The 25957-nt window shown below is 36.1% G+C and overlaps 1 protein-coding gene across 1 annotated transcript in view; it reads right to left on the reverse strand.

The window, feature by feature from the left end:
• Positions 1–25957, reverse strand: part of NAALADL2 (N-acetylated alpha-linked acidic dipeptidase like 2) — a 263692-nt gene that overhangs the window by 90291 nt on the left and 147444 nt on the right. The window contains exons 7-9 of the mRNA XM_086618639.1: positions 24290–24382; positions 19687–19892; positions 18230–18349 (exon numbers count right to left, since the gene is read on the reverse strand). Coding sequence (XP_086474765.1) covers positions 18230–18349; positions 19687–19892; positions 24290–24382 — 419 coding nt within the window. The remainder of the gene's footprint in view (positions 1–18229; positions 18350–19686; positions 19893–24289; positions 24383–25957) is intronic.

Below are 25957 nucleotides of genomic sequence, written 5' to 3' on the forward strand. Positions count from 1 at the left end.
AGGAGGTAAAAATCCAGCAGGTATGCTCCCATTTGATAAGAGAATTTCAGAGCAATCAAATATTTAGAACTAAAATTACATAACATAAATCATATAAGTGGCACGACTGCAATCAGAACGCCATCGGGAATTCCAAATATCTCAGTACCTTAAAAACACAGTGTTATAAGGTTTAACAAAAGTAACCAAGAAATTACAGAACATAGCTACGGTAGCTATGTTTCTCCAAACTATCCACTTACCCCAGACTCCTATACTTCGATCAACCAGCAAATGTACAAAGTACTGCATTAAAACTTCCATATTTTTCCATCAGCACAGTGTGCTGGGTTTATGTGGTGGAGTTTTGGTAGCAGGGGAGGGGCTGCAGAGATAGCCCCTGTAAGGAGCTGTGAGAAGCTCTTCCAGCTCCAAAAAAAGCCACCAGACCCACCTCTGTCCAGGGCTGAACTGATCAGCGCCTTTGTGAATAAATATATTTAAGAATTGGCCAAAGAGACCCGCGCCATGTGGGACCTGCAGCTGAGAGAGGGCAGGCTGGTGGAAGTTCTGGCCCCTGGCTTCCCAGGCAGGCGGGTGTCCACACTGGGCCTCTGCCACGCCACTGGTGATGGCCGTGTTGGTGCAGCCTGGAGAGCCCCAAAGTGTCTCGCTCCTGGGGCTCCCACTGGGTGGACTTCATTTCTTCCAGGACTGCTGAGGTTCATCATGCCAGTCAGGCCTAGCAGAGCTGCAGCAGAGAGCACTGATGTGACAGAAACAACTGTGCAGACACCAAGGTCAGTGAAGATGGAGCAGGAGAAGGTGTGCCGGAGCCAAGGTTCCCCTACAGCCCGTGGTGAGATGGCAGGGTGTTCCCCTGCAGCCCATGGAGATTAATGGTGGAGCAGAGATTCACCTGCAGCCTGTGGAGGACCCTATGCTGAAGTGGGTGGCTGTGCCTGAAAGAGTTCATAGATGACTGTCTCCAATGGGAAAGGACCCCATGCTGCTGGAGATTAACGGTGGAGCAGAGATGCAGCTGCAGCCTGCGGAGGCTCCCACGTCAGAGCGGGTGGCTGCGCATTAAGAAGCTGTGAGTCCATGGCAAAAGTCCGTGCTGGAACAGTCTGATGGGTAAGAACTGGATTCTGTGGGAAGGCCTCATGCTGCAGAAGTTCGTGGAGAACTGTCTCCTGTGAGAAGGGATCCCATGTTTGAGAGGGGGAAGAGTGTAAGGAGTCCTGCCCCTGAAGAGGAAGGAGCAGCAGAAACAGCATGTGATGGACTGACCACAACCCCCATTCCCCATCCCTCAGCACTGCTGGAGGGAGGAGGTAGAGCCAGGAAGAAGGGAGGTGTGGGGAAAGGTTTTGTTTTTAAGATCTGGCTTTGTTTCTTATTATCCTCTCTGAAGTAACTCGTAACAAATTAGTGACTTGTCTTCAAGCTGAGTCTGTTTTGCCCATGGCCATGGTTGGCGGGTGATCCCTCTCCTGTTCTTATCTTAACCCTCAAGCCTTCTGTTACATTTTTCCCCTCTCCATCCCTTCCCAAAGGCGGGAAGGAAGGAGTGAGTGAGCGGCTACATGGTGCTTAGTTTCCACCTTAGGGGCTAAAGCACGACACACAGATAAAAGCACGCTCTCCAGCACCTTGGGTAAAGTAACTTTAAAGACTTATTTTTCATGACCGCAGGCTCAGCCTCAATATTCAGTGTACCAGTTTTATTTATGGTAAAATTCAGAAAACAGCTTAAGATCGTATTACAGTATGACGAACATCCAGCAAAGAATATACTATATTAACAGAGGGAACCTGTCTCCACATCCAACTCTACATACACTGAAAACATTGGCTGATTTTTTCCTTTAGAGCTTGTATTTCTAAATCTAGTCTTTAATCCAAACTATTTTTGAGCACAAAATGGTTGCATTTGTAATTAAAGGATGCAGTCAAACCGGTTTTTGATTATGTAAAAAGTGGCACTTTCCTGGACTTAATGGTGTTCAAGATTCTTCCAGGTACTCAGCAGCAGGAAGACTAGTCAGCGTTAGCTGTCACATATATAGTGAGATACCGTGAAACCGAGGTTTAACAAAATGCAAATTAATCAGTGTTACTATAAAACACTGATAAATTGGGACTTGATAAGAACTGCACGACTTCCCTAATGTTTTGTGCTGTAGTAACATTTGTTGCTAATATAAAACCACTGCTTAAGTAGGTAAGAGGATTACGATTTGACAACAAGACCTCATTTTCAAATGCTTGATATTTTATACTCCATGGAAATAGCTGTGGCTTGTAAATCATTTTAAATGCCTAAAGGCATTCTCATTCCATAATACATAGAGACAGAAATACTGTGAAGCCATTTCAGTGTAGCCTAACTGTGTGATGATCAGGTTCTGCCATGCTATTCATTTTGAGAGGCATCATTCAAACCCTCCAAATGGATATTAAATAATTCATGTCAGTGAGATTAAAATCTGGCTTCTCTATACCCCACAGGAACAAAAAGAAGAGAGAACTTACTTGTCCCTCTAAAGGGGACAGGTATGTACACTCTCTTATTTGAAGAGTAATAATACATCCTATTTCAAGATCTCAAAATTGTCCCAAACAGGACAGACATTGTGAGGACTGATGTCAAATGAATATGCAGTAACATATTGTTTACTGGTCTTCAATACGGTTGCACAAAAAGACAAAAAAATCAGGAAAGCTTCTGCTACATACTTCCACTAAAAGTGAATTAAGGCTCACCTAGAAAAGTAAATTTATGGATTATTTTAATGATCAACACTAGCCCCATTAGTATGCACAGTACACACCTGCAGAAGCTGTGTTTCTTAGTTAGCTAACCAGATGGCTCCAACTACCCCATCACTCTATCCTACTTAAAAAACACCCAAACAAAACCAAAGCCACACACAGAACAAAATTTGTATTTGTATTCTAATACACTGCACTCTGATGTTAGAATTTAGGCCCACAGTTAGTTATAATATGGATACTACAGTTTGCAACTACTCTAACTTATATTTCCACAAACTATCAGCATTCACATCACACTTTCTTTTTCTGAACTAGACAGTACTCATGATCTGTAGTATTTCTATCAGAAATGTTTGTTAGCACTACTCTCCCCAAAAACACTTGTCCAAGTGCAAACCAGCTCACCAAGGACATCCTTCTGAGCCTTATAAAGCTGACCCAGAAAGCCAGATGCATCGGATCTGCAATGAAAGTCAATTAAAGCCCTCCTGACACAGTCCCAATATCATATCAACTCTTTTCCACAACCTAAGTATCCTATCGAATCATACTGCACATCTCTGACAACACACTCAGAGGGAGGACAGGCATATAACACCACATTATCCAAGTAAGAGGGGACACATACAAATAAACCTGGTATAACAAGTGGATCAGTAAGGTTTTTAAAGTGGAAGAGAAATTTGCTGTCAACATTTCTGTTTTGTGAATGCAATCAAAGACCAGAGTAAGTTCAATTATAATATACACAAATGAATAAACTTTTTTGGAACAGAACACAGAAAATCACAAGCAATACTTTGGGAGCATCTCTTGCCATATTGGCAAATTATTGCAAATCTCCCCTCATGGCACCACTCTGGAATAAGGCCAAAGTAATTTACTGCTGGGAAAGCTTTACCTTGCCCTGAAACCTCTGGTCTGACATTTAAACATCTCAATAGCAATTATGCATGAACAAATCACTCCCTTTCCAGTCACACACACAAAATATTTTTCATTCCTTGAAATGGAAAGTCACTCCTATTAGTCCATACAAAGCATGAAGGTCAATAAGCTACCATCACGTTTTTCATAAAAAAGCCTCTCCTCGACTTCAGTGGGAATTGAGCAAATGGAATAATTACAGTATTTGCAGTTAAGATATCAAGTATCTGTATCAATTGCACTTTTCAGAAAGATCATCATGAAGCAGATTTATTAAAGTGTGTCAGACAGCATCACAAATGTTGGTCTCCAGGCTCCACTGGGAGATAAATGATCCAAAAGATGATAGATGATGTTATTTTCTTCAGCAGAGGTACAAAAAAACTTTGGGACAAACAGACCACTATAAACGCTCACTTAGATGGTGTAATGCTCTGAAGCTTTCCCTGAGTGGATTCTTCCAACTTTTATCTACTTACACCATAAGTAAGTATCCTTGGTATTGCCTCTGTACTGGACAGGAAAAAAAATAATAATCAGGAAAGCAGAAAAAGCTGCAGCAGGGAAAACAGCAGTGCCACTACAAATGACTTTTTCTTTCTCGTTTCCATAGAAGTTCACTTGACCTTGTTTTCAAGGGCTACGAAATATCAAGGCTTGGGAAAACAACTTCAACTAATTGAATAAAATGTGATTTTAGCCAGACACATGAAACTGATCTAGTCCAAGTAACTTTGAAAACATTTTAACCAAAACACACAGGAGCCAATTATTACCCAAAACTCATCATACACCCAAATGATGTGACCCTTTGCACCCTGAAAAATTATTATCTGAGATATTTCTGAAACATATGTCTTGTATTGAATAGGGATATTCTAATTTCTATGTAATATCAAAGTACTGAAGGATTAAAAACAAATTTACATTTTGTTAAGAAAACGTGGGGCTTTATTGTTTACAAAGTTCCAGGGATACGTTACTACTTTTTCATAACAAGCTAGCAAATCCCAGAAAGGCTAATAATGCATTTTATTTCAGAATGTATTAGTACAGATGTACAAGACTGAAAACCGATAGCTTCTAAAACAAATATGTACTACATGTATTTCAGGTTTTATTCCTCCAGATTCTGATCTTCAAAAGTTAATTTTACTGCAACGAAATGAAACTTTCTGAAACAATGAATGCACAGTATGTAAGAGAGAAATGTTTGCGCTGCACACATTGAGAAAACAAATTGACAAATTCAGTAAAGTGCAATCTACAGCTATTCACTCTTATCAGGTAGGGAAGATTAATGAAAGCTACATATATGTATTTTTGATAATTCTAAATAATACAGTATCTACATGAACTTTCAGAAGAGCAGATTGTAGTCAGTAGTGTGGAAAAAATTTACTTCACAGCCCCATATTTTTAATGGACTAAAGCTATTGAATCACATAAACATGAACTCATTTTCTCCTCAATATTAAATCTTTCTCTGTGTACTCCGTATCTTCAGTTTGCGTCTCTGGCCTCACTGCTATAACTGTATATGCAACTAATTTTATGGATATGAACAGCTTCCCTGAGCTCAGAGATATTATTCATAGACAGAAAATCAAGCGTCCGTACACACATGCACACACATACGTTCTCAAAATATAAACAGACTGGAAGTTCCAGGACATGATTGTCACTGTACTGGTTGTTGGTATAGCTGGTACTTAATAGAAATCACATGTAAGAATATAGCTGCACTTAATAATATATTTTCTGTAACAAATGAGAATTGTGGGTCTGAAGCTAAACACAACAATTATACTGTCTGCCTTATCCTTTTCTTTTAAAAAAAGGAATATTCTTTTACTAAGATCAGTGGCTTTCATGTGAGTAAAAAACATCATACACGAAAAAAGCCAATCCATATCTAAAGATACTAAGATATTACATAGTCCATCTTTTCCAAAGTAATATCGTCTAATGTTTCATTGTCAGCACTTTACATATCCCTTTTTGTCATATTCCTTTAGTCATTTGCCACGAGATCTCAATTACATTCCCTCCTTTGTGACTTTGTCAAGTCCTATTCATCTCCCCATATTTCACCCTACCTTTAGTAAAAAAAAAGAGATCATTTTTGTTTTCCCTTACTGTTAAGTCTATCTTGTCTCTTGCGATACAATTTTCTAAGGCACAAAGGCCACTCAGGAAAGTACCTTCAACTGAAAGTCAATTAAGGTTAACACCTTTCTTTACCTGTATCTTTGGAAATCACCTTCATATTTGAAGTGCTGTATAATCAGACTCAGAATTTGTACTAATTTGAAACTATTATAATAACATCAATACTAAAAGTATGCAAGCTACCCATTTATTTTGAAATTAAATACTCTGATGGAGGAGACCCAAGACAGCTTTAAAATGTTAATGCATGATGCAAAAGCAATGATCCAGAAGATGCTCCAGCTAATTAACAATCTCTAGCCTCAGATCTGGAATGATAATACTGATGAAAACACTAACAAGGATTTAATGAAATTCTAAAAAATCCTTGTTGGGCTCATGCTCCACAGGAAACACAGAGGGAAGGAACCAAATATATCTAGGTAAAAATTCATGAAGATCTGAGATCATGCAGTTAGAAATGTTGAAACACACAAGACTTCAAGGGTTAACACAACTAATCATGCTGTTAGACCTCATTTAGCTGGCTCCTCAACTTTAAAGAGAGATACCTGAGGAAGCACATTTCTCGGAGAAGTGAGGGGCATGTCACTACTCTTTTCAGCAAGGAACACATGCCCCTGTTGCTGCAAGAAAGTACTTGCTAATGGTTGCCATCAAGATACACGTAGTCTAATTCTGCAGCAAAATTAGAAAAATTGGAGGGTATTTTACTCAGGAACAAGGGGATTCAGTTAATTTACCTCAGTTAACTTCCAAGGACTATGTAGGACTCATTGAAGTAAAAAAGACTTTAAAAAAAGGCTCTGAGTCAGAGAGCATCAGTGGGGGAAAAAGCCAACTCTGCTAGAAATCCAGACTTCTGTAGTGACAGAATAATCTCAAAATCTCTCTCACATTTTACCCCACTTTTACATCAGCATGGCTGCACTATTTTCCTCATATAATTCTTCTCAGAGTACATTAGTTTACAGGAAATCAGAGTAAGTACCAAAATATTTAGACTAAAGCCCAAGGCATAATGTGTTCTTCGTGGAGCATGAACACATTGTCCCAATTAAAGGTCATGTATGAGCTCTCCTCCTTTCACTCAGTGTTACAGCTCTCTTTTTAAAAGGTCATAGGTAGGCTGTAAGATAAGTTATAAGAATATTTTGCCTTGAGCTACAGCATTACTTTACTATAAGCAGTGCTGCACTAGTGTCTAACATTAAATCTGCATGGAAGAACGCTGCATAGTACTTGTGCCTGCTTTGATGGGGAAATACAAGATGTTAGAAAGAAGAAATGACCACAGAAACTATGATTATTTATTTACCACTTTCTTTTAAAAGAAGAATTAAATACTAGAGCATTAAGCTCAGGTGTCAGCTGGTGTACAACCTGCTTTGGGAACCCTAGAATGAGCAGACACTGCCAGAACAGCAGCAAGACTTCTCAGGCAAAGGTGAATTTTGCTACCTTAATGACTCCATCTTTGTCCTTGGGGCTGCAAAATTCAATTCATGAAGTAAGAAATTTAAATACAAAGTAAGGATGAGGCCTTCAGGCCGCATCTCTGATTAAAACAAATAATTCTTGCATTTGGGGAGAACAACTAACCTCCCCAATGCACCAGCGAAGCACTGGCAAAGTGCCACCCTAACATTATCTCCTCAACAATTTGCCTTCTTCCTCTGTGCCTTAAGACAGCCTTACATTTTCCTTCGTCTTCAGGACAAACATCTTTCATTCCACGGCAACAGCAATGAAGCAGTGAAACACTCTGCTCTGCATTCCCAGACACAGTGTAGACGAATCAACTTGCATGGACAAGTACTGCCCTTTCAGATAATAATAATGCTACTATTCTCTTTCATTTTGTCAGAATAAGATTTTGAGACATGTTAAAAAAAAAAGAAAGGGAAAAAAAGAAATTTGGTGTTCATATTCATACTTCTACCTTATTACTTGCAAAAACAGTAAAAAAAGAGGAAAGTGAGTATGCGGTACAAGACAGTAAAACACACATGTATGGCATTAATATTTTAATTTATTAGAACAAAGTGTAGATGATCTTTTACTCTTTCTTCTCTTAAAACAAATGGATTTCATCACTCACAAGATAACAAGTGTCATCTATCTCTGATTAGCTGATACCAAAGACAACCAGTTTTTGATGAGCAGGATCAGATGCCCTCAGTAGCTCTGTAAAGACAAATATAACGCTCTTATCGCAGAGAATACAAGCCATACATTTCAGTGCTGAAGCAGAAAACTCTGTCATTCTTACAGGGAAATAACTCAGAAGTCAAGACCCAATTCTATTCTGTCTTGTAACAGTATAAATTAGGAAAAATATACTTAAATCACTAGGGTTACAGAATTTTATAGAAATACAAGTGAAACTAGAATTACATCCTCAATCTATTCTCCAATATCAGAACAATGAGATTGAAAAAAAGTCCACAAATGCAAACACAAAACCATTTTGCAGACTAACTGAGATATGCTCCAGATTTGTGAAACTAACATCTAGGGATTAATATTTGTAAAAAGACCTAAGAAGAATCTAAAGGAAAACAGATTTACACGAGTCAGAACTTAAAAAAATGTTTCACAAAAGAAATCCAGATGAAGAGAGACGTCATTTGGATGAGATGCTGATCTCAGATTAACTAAGATCAGTTTATTATAATGCCTTTGGTTCCAGGTTTGCTTTACAAAGTCATATTCCAAATACCTTTCTTTGCCCTGAAGAGGCATTAGATCGCCAGAGAACCAATCAGGATACTGTTTTTAACACAAGCATGTAACAAACAAAAGTGAAATATGTATTTCTATTGTTTTTTTGTTTTTTTTTTTTTTCCTGATTAGATTCTCTGTAGAGTCACTTAGACTCTACATATATTTTTCCGCCATTGTATCTCATTGCCAAATATTAGCTGAAAAGCACTATTGCACAAGTAATCATCTTTGGCAACACCTGGATTTAAGAGACTTCACTTCCTTGTCTGAGACACCAGTTAATTTCAAACACCAAATTTCATACTAACTTTGAGGAAGATGCATCAATTCTCTGAAGCTGATATTCAGTGTATAAAGTGTGTCATTTTCTTTTGTGTATAATGATAACTTTGTTCAATATGTAAAAAACTGTTGCAAAAAAGAATAAAGATCACCAGTGGAAAAACGGGAAAAGATAGATTAATCTGCAACTGGGAAGACCTCAATAAATGATTTTTTTTCCCCCCAAATATTAGTGTGATAGAAGACAAGCACAGATCATCTGAGAAAGTTGTAGAATCTTGTAGACTAGAAGCTACATCAGAGAGACTTATTTTTGTAGCAGAATGAGGAATTGAATCAAGCGATTGCTTGAAGTCCTTACCAGTTTTGGTTTTGTACCATCAAAGGTGATTTATATATTAATTTTTATGTACATTTTACTTAATCACCTCTTATGTTTGGAATCTGTAAAATAAAATTATCATTTCCTTTATAGAAAAAAAAACCCCAACAAACCAAGCAAACTGTACAACTTTGTGTTTCATTTACAACAATGATCCATTAATTTACAGAGAGAAAAAGGTTTTATGTGATTTTTTTTTTCTCCCCAATTCCCCAGAGCCCCGAAGAAGTATCTACTGCAATATAATTGGTTCCAAAGCATCCTCAGTTCCAAAAATTCAGTTTCATTTCAGCTGTGCAGGTAACTGTTTTACAAGCTTACTTGAAGATATTCTGTAAATATGATTTATGATACTATGGTGGTGTTTGGAGTTAATTAAATATTTTGAGTGACAACTGCAAATAACTACTGCTACTTGTTTTAAATAAAAATCTAATCATTACACAAAGCTTGATAAGCAGACCAAACGTAGCAAACAAAATGCAAACAATAAGATACATCATACAAGATGAGCTTTTTCAAAAGATCAAATAAGATGGTTTGTAATTAGTACGAAAGGCAGAAATTTAAAAATATGATTCTACAATGGAGTTCATATACATTATCCGCCATGTCAGCCTCTTCTCTATAACACTGCATTCTGTTTTGTTCATAAGTTATTACTTGGTAGACTACAAGCTTTATTGTTTCAGAGTTAAAATGACCTTTTGTGTCAACTTGAAAGAATAAAACAACTTTCAGAATTTTTTTGTTTGTTTGTTTTTTAATACTTCCTGGCACTCTAAATTAGTACTTTTCTACTGAATTTCAACCTCCTTAACATTTTGAGAAAAGTATGAAATAAAAATGTGCTGAATTTACAAGAAATGTGTACTTGACACTGGTCCATTCCATGGCAGAAGCTTTAAAAGCTATTTGAGTCTTATTGAGATTTCAGAATAGATATTTATTAAATAACTATCAGCAGTAGAAAATGTTGATAAACTAAGGTTAACTTTTCAATAAATATTTAGATGTATTTTTGGACTCCAGATTGCATTAACCAAAATCAGCATGTGATCTTGAAACTTCTGGTTAGCCAGAATGCAGCAAATCCCTTCCTTGACTGTCACAGACACTGGTAACGTATGACACAGCAGGAAGACCATCTAAATCTCTAGTCACATAAAGCCATGAGTTTTTATTAATCTTAATAATAAATATTGGTTTTCTTTTCCATTCAGACACAGAATACAACAATTACCTAGGACAGCTCAAAAACCTATGGAAAAAAAAATCAATAGCAATAAATTAGAACCTGATCTACAGCTTTTAAAAAAATCTTTACAACTAAAATTGAATGTGATCATTCTCACTTTCGAGAAAAAGATCAACATGTTAAAACTGAGAGGAAGCTACTTCCTAACTTGATTTTTTTTTTAAATTTTATTTGTTTTTAGAAGATTCTCTTCTTCTAATACCAAATTTCCTACTGAAGGTAGAACACTCAGCTTTCTTCAAGTAATTATAAAATAAGACACCTAATGAGGGAGATAGAGAGATGACACAAAGTTCAGAAGTTAGCATCCCTCTCAAACGTTAGAAGGCTCTTGAAGGAGAATTGAAGCATTAAAGTCTTAAAACAGATGGCTACAAAACAGGTTCTGAAACCACCTTCAAGGCTCTGCCAAGAGAAAAAGGTTTGAACTGTATGACCTTTTACCTGCCCAAAGAAAGCTTTTTGCAGAAACTTCAAGAAAACTGTTTTCTTCATTTTTTCTTTTCCTGACATCTCAGACTGTCAGCTGTAAAATTTTTCCCTGTTAATATTCAGTGAAGTCACATTCTGTGTGCACTTAAAGACAGGAGTAGTGATACTATGGGAATTACGCTGCTTTGACTTATTAAACAAAAACGCATCTCAACTACCACACTGATTAAAATATCATGATTAATTTGTAAAATACAGAGATATTTCACATAGATTTGATTGGCTTAAAATTACTTCTGAAATTTCCTGATAATTCAAATTTCCAGATTATGAACTGTCCTGGTTACCTCAATTCTAGCCCTGTTTAGTAGTTTTTCCACACTGGACAAGACAGCACCACCAGAACATTCTGGTCGTAAAGTGAACAGATGCATAGGGTATGAAAAATGAACTAACAGGGAACCCTCAGAATAGTTCAAGTTGATGCTCGTGATTATTCAAGCTATGACAGCTTTAAATGGATATGGGATATTTTTCTTCTTCAATTTTGAATCATTATATACCATTCCTTTTTTATTTTGCACGTCTAGTTTAGCCATCACAAACTTTAGGATCCAAAGAATTCACTGAAGACTTTTACTAAGATCTTGCCAACAAAGACACCTAAACTTAAACTTTAAGAATTTTTTTTTCCTTGGGATGATTGAACTGGTTAGGTGTTTGTTTTGGCTTTTTTTTTTCTTCCCAAATTTGGGTATTTACTATGTCGATATACCTATAGAATAGACAAAGAAATTCAAGTACTAGCCTCAAAAGAATATTTTTTGTTTGCTTGCTTTCACATATAAGAAATGTAATTGCAGCAACACTGAAATTAAAGGGACGCCTTGGGTGACAAATTTACAAGGTTAAGATGTCAACATCCCAGCTACTAAAAGACAGGCATGTAACTCAAATATAACAATCATCATAATTTTCAGGTGATTTCTAAACCATTCAAGCTCTGTTGCAAATACAATTCCATCCAATGTATAACTGAATGACCAAGCCCTAAACAAAGCCAGCAGATTATGAGTTCAGAAGTTCTGGCTGCTGCACTGACACACGCACTGCCACTAGACGTGCTGAGCAGGTCTGACAGATCCTGCAGGACATGTGGCTGAATCTGAACACTAAAATGCACACAGAATCTTCTGTGCATGCATGACAAGGACCCATGTTGGATGAGAACTTCGAACCTCAAAATCTATCAGCATGAGCAGGAATTCCATGCTGTTTACTATGCCCATTTCCCAGCGGAGCGCAGGTCAATGCTTTCACGTCAGTTACTGGCTTAGTATTCTACGAACATATTTTTACTCTTCCTGCGAGAAAGTTTAACAAAAAACCCCACAATCTTCCCAGGTTTCTACCGCACTATTGTTCTTCCCATTCCTCTGACATCTCAACACGTGACCTGATTAGGACCATAGGAAGCAGCACACAATTTTACAACAGAAAATACTGGTAAATCAGTTAAAGTCATAGCGCTTCGTTAAAGAAATATGTTCATGGTTATCTAAAGAAAAATGTGTCAAAGACCACTCTACAGCTTTTCATTCTCAGAATACGAGGTTAGTAAACTTAGAAAGGCCATATTGTACTATCGAAAATTAGGTATCTAAAATTTTTGGCAAGGTTGAATATCTATCACATTACTTAAAATATTTTTTTATTATATGACAAATAAACGGTCTGCTTTTCATTATTCAGATGCATTTTTTCCACATTGATCTGCGAACTAGAAAGTGTGCTGTGCTGCACAAAATTTTAATTGTTTATCTGTCACATGCAAAAGTAAGGAACATGCGGCTGTAATCATTATGAGCCAAATGACATGACATAGTCTTAATTCTCATTTCACTTTATACTAATGTCTTGTAGATTCTGATTTAAAGAGGCTCTCTTTTTTTTTTCGTTATTTTACCATATACTTCATTTTTGCACATGCATTTCTTTCCCATGTGCTTTGTGTGTTGTATGGTTTATAGCTATTAAGTAAATTTCATTCAACAATATAGCTAATAATGACTAGAAAAAAACAGCGAGAGAAACTTCGCAATGATTTGTAATTATGTAGAAAATTCAAAATATCCAGAGCTGTCAATTCTATCATCTTTCATAAGAACTAGTTTACTTTTAAACGCTCTACATGAAAGGTTTTCTATCGCTAAGACAAAGTCAGCTCTGAAGGGAAATAATTAGGAGAAATAAGATGAAATTAAGCAAAGGAATATTTAGACAGAATTGAACTCAACTTTTCTAATACTGTAGTCCAGATAAAGTATCTGGAAGGAAAAAAACAATTCCATGACGTAGTACAGGTTATTATATTAGATAGTGTTAATAAGATTGGACAATAGAACTTAGAACCAAAATCCATTCTACAACAGGTAAGGAATTACTGAAATCTCCCATAGTCCAGCACTACATTTAAAGATAAAAATATGTCCAGATTTCTTCAATTTTATCTGCAATGGCTATCAAACTTGACATTTACATTTCAAACCAAACAACCTGCTGAAAATATACATCATTTATGCTTTTACCAGAAGAACTCAATACCTTAATTTTGTAAAGACAGGGAAGGACATGGAAGCAGAAAGCCTAATTCATTAGAAAAAAAAGGACTTTTGGCAGATCTCCAATAAGACCACAGCATAAAAACCAGTTCACTTGCATTCTTCTTTGCTAACAAACTTTTTTTCCTCATGATTAACTGCAATAGTCTTTTCAGAACATCAAAATGTATGAGCAGGTTTAAATGATTACCCACTGTCAGAATCAGCACTTATCTATTCAAATTGTTTAATTTGGAGGAAGAGTGAAAAAATATGCAACAGTGGACAAAGCAATATTTTATCAAAATAAAAGCATTGTTAGCAGATGCAAAGTACCTGCTGCAACTCCAAAATCAAATTCACCATTAAATGAAACTTTGCTTTTCAAACTGAGAAGCAGCATCTTGATGCATTTAATAGACCTGGCAATGAAGCATTGTCTATATTGACAGCATCCTTTTAACATAGTTATGAATTCCTGAGACAGGAGTTCACAGCATAAACTTCTGATTCTCAGGAGATTTTTTTGGTTTTCAACAGAAATATAAAAAGTAACACCAGCAATCAATTACAACACTAAAAGCAGCAATAGGTAAAGACTGAGGATTCATGAAGAAGCTATAATCTTCTGCTATACACACTACAAGCAACTCAAACAATATTTTAATTATTTTTTTTTCTTCTTTACAACCTACTGATATATAAGGCTTGTAGATAATAATGATAAACGCGCAGAATTTGGAAGAAAAGAATCAACAGTGCTGTTAATGTTAGATTTTTTTTTTGAAAAAAATCAAAAAATAATATTAACGAGCACCTATTCAGAAGTTTATCTTTGGTTCTACATTGAAAAGGAAAAAATAGTTTTGTCAATAACACCACCTTGAAATGTAAAGATGTTTTGTGCCTTTTACTCCATTAATATACACAAATACGGATAAATAGCACAACAATACTTGGTACAGTCATTTTTAATGCTCAACTCATTCTTCAATAACTTTAAATGGCGCTTTCCTTAGCAGAAAGGAGCAGTAAGTTTTCTTGGGTTCAGCAGTAACAGCAGACTTGGAGTCAGATCAGCAGTGGTCACACAATCAGTTAAAAGAACAATTAATTTATGTTTCATAATAACTTTTTTAATTGTGAAATGTTAATTATAGAAAAAAATTCATTAATGACCTTATTTAAAGAGAATGAATGCCAGCATCAAACAAACCCAATTTACCAATGACACTCTGCCAACAAATGGTGATTCACTAACTGTGCAAGCGAATTAATAATCATTTTATTTACAAAATAATAGTAGGCAAAAATATAACTTGACAGTATTTCCCTCTTATTACTGTGGACACTAATTAGCATAGTTATATAAAAAAGATTTGAATTAAATATGTCAAGGTCTCAGAATTGTTTGAATTCCTCTTTGCTTTATTAATCCAAATATTTAAATTTGCTTCTTCATGTAATTTGGTGTTTCGACCAGAATCCCACTGATAGGCACATGAAATTATTATTTGCAGATTGCTTATGCAGCTCCTTTTTGAAACCTGCAACTAAAATGAAGACGTAATGCCTTTACACAAAACATCTTTAACAAGTTATTGTTTCTGTTAATTTGCCAAACTCTTAACCTAGTCTCTAACTGAGCACCAGATCTCACATAGTAGACAATTCATCAGGTTTAAGATTTCTAAGTCTAGAATATTTCTACAAACTACATTTCAGCTACAACTTCTTCTCTACTGTTCCCACAGTTTCCAGAAATTAAGGAAAAAAAAGTGTCTTGGAAGCCGCAGGGATTAGCGAGTGTTCCAAATTTTATTTTGGAAAAGCCACATATTTACAGCACAGAAAGTAAATACTGTTGTATGCATCTGTCTATCCTACTTTGACATTTCTCCACAGCTCTCTTTAAGCTACGGTCCTTGTAGCATTCAGGGAGTGCTCTGCATTTTATGTGATTTTTACTCGAGTTTTCTTTCACAGGACAAACTACAATTTTTCATTGTTCTCCCCAGAATCCTAGTACCTCACCTTTGTAGGTACTTTTAACAAGTATTAATTGTCCCTAGGAAAACATTCTTCCTCTGTTTCGCTGAGATGGAGTGCCCACAATTTTAATACAACAGCAAACACTGAAGAAAACCCAACTCCGCCCTTAGTGCAAATGCTGTGCAGATCTTAAGTCTCCCCCTCCTCAAAACACTGTTTAGGAATACGAAAATCAACGCAAGCTCATTTCTTTTCATTGTGGCCTAAAAATGGAAGTATGAGTTTTACCATTGGATCCAAAGGTACAGTGCAGTATATTCTATGTATCCATAAATTGTGGAAAGTTTTTAACTAAATGAGATTGGTTATTTTCACTTTTCATTTTATAATGGATTGATATTATTAATTCTCAGTTCCTGTTTCACCTTCTACTCTATTCTAACAAACCTAAATTCAGAGAATTGCTCTTACAAATCAAAATCATCCTTGTCTCTCACTGGATTTTTAAAGCACTTCTTTGCAACCTGCACCTGTTAACAAGAATCCCATGTGAATGGACTCACAATTTCTTTGAGATGAGCTCCAAAAATCTTACCCCATTTTTACTACCATAATTTTGAGGTAATCTCTAGTTACATTGTCGTCTTCACAAGTGCTGGAAGCAGTATCAATATTCTTTATAAGTAGATCAGTCTTCCAGAAAAAATCTTCTAGACATGTGGCAAATTTTGGGTACCAGAGGGAACAAATGAAGATCTGTGCTGGGCTGTTCCATCACTGTCAATATACTTGACATAAATTCAGAAATCTAGCCAGCATTTGGAAGCAATAATTCCTACAAATCTTTTTAATGTCACAAACTGTATGACAGTTGCATTAATTACCAATAATGTTATCCTACAAAAAATAAAACTATACCGATTATCTCACGTCTTTTGTCCTTTCTAAACGTGGCTTCGGGGTAAACATGCAGAACGGATAAATCTCGATAACAAAGCCTTAGACACTAAAGAATCAGAGGTGAGATGGAGGGTGTTTACTGGAAGAAAAAAAATGAAGTTCTAGTCATGTTTTACTGACTGTTAACTAAATAACTGGTGCAAGGCAGGACTGCTAAGAGAGGGTGTGTCCGTACTACAGGAGAGGATACAATTGTTATTACAAGAAGAATTACAAAATATTGCAACATCACAACCAAACGCACCACAGAAATAAAGTGGAAGTGAAAAAGAGATTTCCTTTGCTTTTCCTCCAAAACAGAGGGCATGACTGTAACACCTTTACTAATATAGTGTTTATAAGAAAAAAAAGAATCAAATCTTAATAAAGTGATAAGTGGATAATAAAGTGTCTGCCACACAGCTCCAGACAGTTTACAGTTTTCAGATCACTGCCACGGATCATGTTGTGAAGTCAAAGGAACAAAATGAGAAAAAAACCAAATAGCTCAAGGACCTAATGTAATAAATTTATTCCTTTAAATGGCAAATACTTGTTTTCATGGAGATAAGACTGCAAACACCAATAGGTTAGCTAAAAGCTAGCATCCTATCAGAATAGTATATTTTGCAAATACAGTAGCTAAAAACGTGTAATAGAATTTTTAACATTTTACACATATGCTTAACACCTGCAGGCTCATATATATAACTTCATAAATACATTTCCACAACTAAAAGCCTTTTCTTCCCTGAAAAGAAATGATTTTGCATTGCATTTTTTGTATTACTTACACAGAATAAGCCACATCCTTTCCATGAGGAAACTACCACCTAATCACTGGACAGGAGAAGTGGTTAAAACACTGCTAAGAAGCAATTTGACCGATATAATTCTACTTAGTTGGACAGTAATTGCCAAGCAAGCTCTGTCTTGAACTCCGCTAAATTCAAGATGCTACGTTGAGCAGTGTTTAGTACCAAATGCTTCAGAGGCAAGTCAAAGAAACATCGGAATAATGAGTATTAGCTTGGCAAGTTTATGGAAAAAATATCTGAAAAGCATACTTTATGCAAGTCAAATTGAACTCCATTTTATGCATGTCACTTTAAACTGTTTTTGTCATTTAGTATGTACCTTATTATTATTTTTCAATTCCTTTTAAATATTAATAAATTCAGCCACCTCAGAAATGGCAATAAGGTCATTAGTTTGAAGCTTACGTGCGCTTACACCAGCGTAACTACAGAATATTCTGACTGCAGACTAGTTACAAAGGCATAGCTGAGCACTGAATCTGACAGACTTGCTTTAGACAGCATTTATTATGTAAGAGTAATAAACTTCCTGTGTGTCACGTTATATCTGGTAAATACACAGGTTTAAATGCAAATTAAGAAACGGTCTGGAAGGATCAGATTAGGAAGAGAAAAATGTGCTTTGTGCTAAAGAATAAAAAATATGTTACTTTAAAGCTGCCAAAAGGTGAAAAAGCTGTAGGGCATGCAAAACTTGGTGAGACTTGGTATAATGAGTAGTTGAAATAAATTATTATTTCCAATCTCTTAACACATCTTGTAATTTTTAAAATAAAATTTAACCTGCTTACTTAGTAAAAACAGTTCATGTGTATTTGTGAGGTTAAAACTCTTAAATAAAGCAACCTCCACTTGTAGTTATCTAAACCCACCTGGCATCAAAGGGGTTAACCGTGTAACCTCATAAACCACATGTGAAAGAAAATACTTAATTTCTAACCTCTGCTGTCAGTTGCTGAAGAGAAGGAGATGCAACAGGGTGCAAAGTTGAGTTGCCTGTGACTGGATTATGGAGGCTAACATAGGCCACAACATTTCTTTGAAGAACTCTCCTGAGATCCTACAACACAACCAGAGCAATGGTCATTACTATGCATTGTTACAATTAAGACTTGTTTTGTTCTTTCAGTTCCTTCTAGGGAAAAACTGCACCCTACGTTTTTGTCCTCTGTGATTCCCTGAGTATTACTTAACTACAACTTCTTACAACATGCTGCTAAGAACTTCAAAGGATATCTTAGTGTTATTTCTCCACATAGCAGAAGTTATAATTTCATTTCACACATCATCTCGACAAAACGCAAACAGGCCCAGGAGGAATTAAAAATGACTACACTTGTAAGGCCAAAAATGAAAACATTACATACTGTGAAACAACGTGAAGGCCTTTTAAACTTATGCCTGACAGAAGACAAACTTCAAAAGCAATCATTATCAACAGTTAAATGTACCCAAATTTTGAGAGACCAAAGTCAGGTTTGAATTGCGTAACATTCTCAGTGTTTTCATTTTATTACGTTTTAGACTACAAAAATAGTATGAACGAGCAGTTTCAATTATTATCTCTTTTTAAAAAAAGATCACCTTTGCCTTCCTGGTAATGAGTTACTCTTTGCATGAAGTGGCTCTGTATATTGAACAGAAGGGACGTAACGCAATTACATCTGATGTAAAGCTGACTTGAAGTGGAACTAAACAAATTTTGCTTCCAGCCTGGATCTTTTCAATTTGAGTTTTTCACCCCTTCTTGTTTTTGAAGAATAATCTTGTTGGAAGTATGAAACTTCAATGAGAGCAAGCTGCTTCTCACGCATGATAAAAAACAATTAACTCTTCATTTTATCTACTGTTTTAATTCAGCAGCCATGAATCACTCTGCTAGCTACTCCTTTAATTTATCAACTGAAGCCTACTGTAATCATGTATGATTTCAGTAAGCTGATTTCTATTTTGCTGTATGTAAGAGCCCAAGGAATTCTCTGTGTCAGACTGTATCTAACTCCTTAGCACAAATATGTGAAAAGTGAATCAGCACTGGCCATGGAGACACTGAAATGTTTGTGTAACTAATGTAAACCATGACACGATTCTCTTCATTAAGTCTGCTCTTGATTCAGTTCTCCCCACACTAAGCTTATCAATTAAAAATTAGTAACTGTTGGACCTCCAAGAAGGAGAAAAAGTCCTCTAAGCTATTCCTAGATCTTTTTTTGAGGTTTTTCCCTCCTCCCCAAACTCTCGCAATGTCCTCTTTTTACAGACCTCTGCTGAATGAGGAGGGGCATCAGCTCACAAAGGTGCCGTATGTGCAACCTTCACAGCTATGGGAACAACTTGTTTTCATGCTTTCAATACAAGCAATCATCATTGCAATGATTCCTTCTAAAACTATTTTACCTCTGCCCATTCATATGAACCAATGTTCCCAAATGATGTTCCTCCCCATGAGCAGAAAACAATGGTCCGGTCAGGTCTCCAGCCTCTCTTAACCTTCAACATCAAGGCTTGCATAAATGCTGTGATGATTGCAGTACTACTGGCCCATTCTTGTCCACCATAAGTGTCCAAACCATCGTGATGACTACCAATGATGACATATCTGTCTGAAATGTGAAAAAAAAGACAGACAAGAGAATTTTATTTCTTCCAGACAATAGCATGAAAACAATTTTAAAAAATTAAACGATGAACTGTATTAGCAATCTGTAATATTATTAATCCAACACAATGCTGTCAACAAAAATATATATGATCATGGGAAAGACAATCATACAATATAAATACATAAAGCTGTGAAATATTACTTAAAAATAAACTAGTAAATAAATATTTGTATATACTCTCCTAATTTAATCTCTATGCCCTTGCCTTCATTGTTTGTTTATTATTCTCCTTTCTTATATATCCGATGTGTACCATTTTTACCTCCAGGACTTCGCTATCTAGATAATCTAATAAAGTTCCATGCTCACATAGAGTGTTATGAAAAAACACAAATGAATAAGCAGGAAACTCTATTTCAATACATATTAGTGTCCAAAAAAAAGAAAACAAAAGGTGTGGTAGTACAATGAGAAACATAGAGAAAATACACAAAGTATTAGTACTCCCTCACCTGGAAGACTGTGTTCAGTGCTCATCACCCTATCTCAAAAAAGACATTGCAGAAACAGCAGTTGAGAAGCTGGTAACCAGAATGGTTATTTATCAGGACTTAGACTTCCATGTAAGGAGACACTGAAAAGACCTGGACTGCAGGTTTAGAGAGGAGACATGACAGAGGAATAGAGATAATGAATGATACAGAAATGGTAAGTCAGACCTAGTAACTCTGATGATACTGGAAGAAAGCATTTTATAAAATGAAAAGAAGTTTCAACCTGAAATAAAGCACATGCCTATGGTTATCCAGAAAAGAAAACATACTTTTTTTTTCAGAGAAATTAAATGAAATCTTCATGTCCCAAGGTGTAATATATAATCCAAATACTAACTCACAAGTGTAAAGAACCTTATTTTATTCCAAAAGGATGACGTAGTATGAAACAACATGAATGACTAGTGTGACTGACACGCGTCAAGAAGTCTAAGTAGAGTTATGCTCAACGACTTTCTAAACTGTTAGACCTTCTGTTTGAGATGAATTCACAACCGAAGCCTCTTTGACGGATTGCCTACTGATTGTGTTCTGATATTTAATGAAGTCTCTTTCTAGCCCAGATCTAGACTTGGAAAGGTGTTCCTTCCATGTTCCTGGATACCGATAGAGAACAAAAGAACAGTTATCAAGTGACTCCAGAGCTACAACAATCTCAGGTGTCATGTGGGTTCCAAAAAGTGTGAAAAGTTGTGGTTTTCTTTCTTTATCCAAGGGGATTCATTCTTCACTGTTGTTAGTACACTGGAACGTAGCGACACACAGGTGGCAAAATGCCCACGGTTTATATTGCTTATAAAATTAAATATCTGATCCTCAGTATCTTTTGCAGCGACTGCTGCCTAGAAACAACTTTAACTGAACACCAACATACTTGGATTATAAAACCATTCTCTATCAAACTGGACTTTTACTACCAGTTTTGTTCAACAAAATAGAAGGCGATTCTTTTTTATAAGGAATCAAAAATGCTTTACAAACAGGGGATCTGTCATGTACCCACAACACGACATTTTCAATCAACTGCTTGGGGTGTGTATAGGTACGTAAATGAAAATTTCTTTCTAAAAGCAGATACGAAAAATGTAAACCGAAGAGGACATAATAATTTAATGTAACAAAATGCAATCTAAATTACATAATTTTGCAACTTGTTTGTTGCATCATGAGACGTTTAATTACAGGTTGCACTGACAGTGAAAAATCATAGGATCGTCAACCCACTTAACATTAGGAACTGGGAAGAGAAATGAATGGCCTTACAGGCTTCTAGGTCATTAGAGGAAGTGCCATAACACAGAGTGATCAGACAGGATCAATGTTTGCCCTGTACTACAATCTCTGTTGAGTCCGTAGACAGTGTATATGAAGGGGAGTAAAAGAGACCTTTTCTAAAATAGCGTAGGAAGTTTTGATGGAGAAGAAAGCTACAAGTAGCAACTTACTGTAGGACATGCCAGCTGAATGAACAAGGGTAAAACGTACAGCTGGTGCCTCCTTTGAAATTCTTCATCTTTGCAAATCTCTCCCTCTTGAATAGGGGCAATACCCTGAAGCAAATGACTACAGGAAAAGCATAGGAGAAAGGATGGTCATGCGTACAGAGGCAGCAAATGTCCTTTCTCATAATCATTTACTGAAACATGTAGAGGAGGAGATCACATGGGAAGAAAAAAGAGAAAGAAAAGACTAGAGATAGAGAAAAAATATCCATCAGACACTTTTGAAAGTGATAAGATAGGCTAATGTTCAGGACAGTGACGGGCTGGACAACAGGGATTTATCATTTATAAAGAGTGACTTTTTACTGTTGTCTTGGTTATAGATCCCATTTTCGTCCATGCCCAATACAGCTATGAGATCAGTGTTATGTTTTTCAGGTTTTAAAAGGCTACCAACTATCATATTTCCTCTGCTCCTAAATCTTTTAATATCTTGGTTGGATATCAGGTGCTTATTGTTAATCCTAGGATCAAATGTCAAATAAGATCACCATTACATAAATGTGTTTGTGTGTATGCTAGGAGGCCTTTAAGAAAAAAAAAAAATCTACCCATGGTGATACTCTGGTCTTTCATTAAACACTAAAGATAAATTTGGCTTTCTTTCTGCATTTCTGGGAACGCAAAGGTGAATATTTCAGGTGTATGAAACTAGGAAAACCTCATCAATATGACAGAGAATCAATGCCATGAAAACATCAAGTATTCAAATCCGTTGAGAGGGCATGGCCACAGTATGAACCAGGAAGAGTAGAGAAACAAATGAAGGCTTAACACTGATTTTGTACAAAACGTTATCCATGGTGCGCTGTATGCTTAACTTGTGCCTACATTAGGAGCCAGTTGCCATGACCCATGTTCAGCAAGACATTTATGGGATAAACCGTTGGCATCTGGGTAGTGCTATTGACTTCATTTCATTAAATATCCTTAAATTTTTAAAGTTAAACATATACTGACATACCTTTAAAAAGTAGTTTCTTATTAAGAATGCAATAATAAGAGGAAAAACTCAGATATAGAGAAGATAAAGAATTTATTAAACAGAAACTGATGCATGCTTCTTATTACTTGTCTTGCCTCTATTTCAGTAGACAGTATGTCTAAACATGGTAGTTTCTACCTTTCAAATTCCATGACAGCTATTGCAAAACATTAGCAATAGCAGACTTCACATTCTTGAAGGAAATTAAATCTTTTACCGAAATAAAATTCGCTGTGTTAATTGTTTTCTATGCTTTAAAAAAAAAATATTCTGGTGAAAAGTACAGCATTCAGGCACACACAAAACTGAATCATTATTTCACTAACAGGAAAAAATATAAATCTTCTCCATCTCCTTCATTCCATCACTTAAAATATGAAATGAGTGGCCCACCTCCTAAGGGATTGTAGACAAATTTGCAACCTTTCTTCTGAATCCAACAGACGAATATTAATCAAGGCAAATGTGATGATGCCATTTGTACCTTAGGAATTGGACTGGGTCTACAACACTTTACAATCCGTAAGTAGCCAGCAAGGTGTTCAGCCGTGTTGCAGAAACCTTTCAGCTTTTAGGCAAATTCACTTGCACACGGAATAAACTCAAAATCATCTTAATTCTTACAATGTCCTGATTATCATATTATATGCATACGCCATCAAAGAGGGAGGAGGTTTGTGGTTTATGTCACAGCTGCACTTAGAATCTTATTGCTTAATTCTTAGACATACAGAACAGTAATTATCGTTCATAGACTTGTACAAAATTAGCTTAAGGCACGAGTGTAACACAAAATACGGCTGCAGCAAGTGTGATTAAGAACTTAGTCACAGATTTTTGTACGCTCTAATCACATTTGATATCAGATTCTTAACTGAGCCAGTGATCCCGCTGCTTTACACCTTGGTTTCAGTGAGACATTTTAATTACGTAGGGGCGTTCTGGACTTGAAGCATAGAGTTTTATTTATCTTAAAATTCTGCTAACATTAGAATAAGAATCAAACCCTTTTATAAAGTTGTATAGACAGCTTGCATATTAATTCAAATCAGTACACCCTAAAATTAAAACCACCAACATAGTTACTTGGTATAAAATACTGTCTATGATCTACATGTAACTTCTGCTTGTTGTGTCAAAATATGGTTAGTGTAACTATAATATCCCCTTGAGCTTATTTGCTGTTTAACCCTTACTTCTGTTTTGTCATAAATCAAATCACAAAATGACTACAACAAAGGCTCTCTCCTTCCTCTGTATTAGTGCATCATCTGCCAAAACAGAATCCTGATCCCAGCTATGACTCCCAGCCATCATGAAACAAATAATCAATATAAATTACAAACGGCTACTTACCAGGAAATACAGTTCCTTTTAAATATCCAATAACATTAGAAATTGTCTTGTAAGTTGTGACTGACTGAATATTCAGACTAATTATTTTTTTGCCTGTTAAAAGATTTTAAAAAAACAATGAACAGTTAAGCTTATTTATTCAGTTAAGAAATCTACATGCTGCAGATATAAATTCCCTCCACATAAAAAAAGAAAAAAAAAGATACTGAAGAGGAACCAGAGATTAAAACATGAACTATTACATTATTTTCTCATTCCCATTTAGAGATCTCTATTTCTTGAGTTAAAAGATCATTCAATTCACTCAATGAATGCTGCCAGAATATAACAGAAAAAAAGAAATTAAGAAGAGTAGGATGTACATAATTCTATGATAAGGAAATTTGTAAGTTTAAGTTTTTTGTCTTTGTAAGTTTTTCTCACCTAATCTTTCACCCAGGTCAATAACACTCACAAAATTATACCCGGTTTATATTACACTATTCTGGAGAAAACACCCTATGCTAAATCAGATGGGAAAAGTTCGATCCCTGCATTGCTACTCACTTTGCCAGCATAGTCTTTGGTGATATACTTGTGAACTTACGCCAACAGAAGACAGCTTTTGTTGGCTTAGCTGGCATCAACTGAGGAAATGGTGCAAACGCCAAGGCAGAAAAATTCCAACATCTGCTAAAATGTAAGGGACTTGCCAGTATTGCTATGTCAGTTGAGACTGTAGCACAGGATAAAGCCAGAGAAAAGGAAATGTCTGAGGTAAAACAGCTTTAAAAAATTAACTGTCCTTTGCTGAGAATTACCGCCCTTCCCTCTGTCCCTAGGTGAGACACACCAACCATACTAACTCCTGCAGTTTGTGGCACTGGAAATAAAACAACTAACTGCAGAGAGCTGCTGATACCTGTAAAATGTTTCGTTTGCACTATAATAGACCGTATTAACATTCTTCTCATCTGAAAGGTCATAACTTCTATCTGAGAAAAGTGAAAATGTCTTAAACTGCTCTAACTTAAATGCTAGCAATTGTCTAACGATAAGCACTGTGTCATCCTAGACCTTCGGAGAGGTTCTCCTGCATCCGGAGTACGGCACCGCCCCCATGGCAGGCCTGTGTTTAACGGCATCTTTGAGCCAGCACTCCTGCAATGTCCATGTCCCGAGTGTCACAGACCAAAATTAAAACATTCCACAGATCGTTTTGCTCTCTATCTCCCAGGCTATTATCCTCCCACAGACGTGTGGCTAATAGTTTGTTTCCCGACTTTGTTTCCTGAGATGTGTGGAATAGGTAAGCGGGGTGTTCACTGCAACACATGAAATAACGACGATACATCTCTGCAATACTGTTCTTCAGGGTTCATTCGCTGGTACTTCATCCAGTACATTTACTTTAAAATTCTCTTAAAATAAAATCCAATATATTTTCATTCACTAGTCTTCATTGATATTTGACAAAAAGTAAAGCTACTGCTAGGATCTTTCTTTTAAAAAAATGTACTAGCAGTACATTTTCTACTTTTTACAGAGACAGAACCTCCCCTGTTATCAATAGACGCATCCTCTGTGTGACAACTCTGTTTCTGCTGGAATGCAACAGCAAAAACCATGCAAGTCAAGAACAGTTAATTAAAAATAAACCATACCACACTATTTTGCAATAATCAATTA

Source organism: Tauraco erythrolophus, chromosome 11 (genome assembly GCF_009769465.1).
Source record: "Tauraco erythrolophus isolate bTauEry1 chromosome 11, bTauEry1.pri, whole genome shotgun sequence".
NCBI lineage: Eukaryota > Metazoa > Chordata > Aves > Musophagiformes > Musophagidae > Tauraco > Tauraco erythrolophus.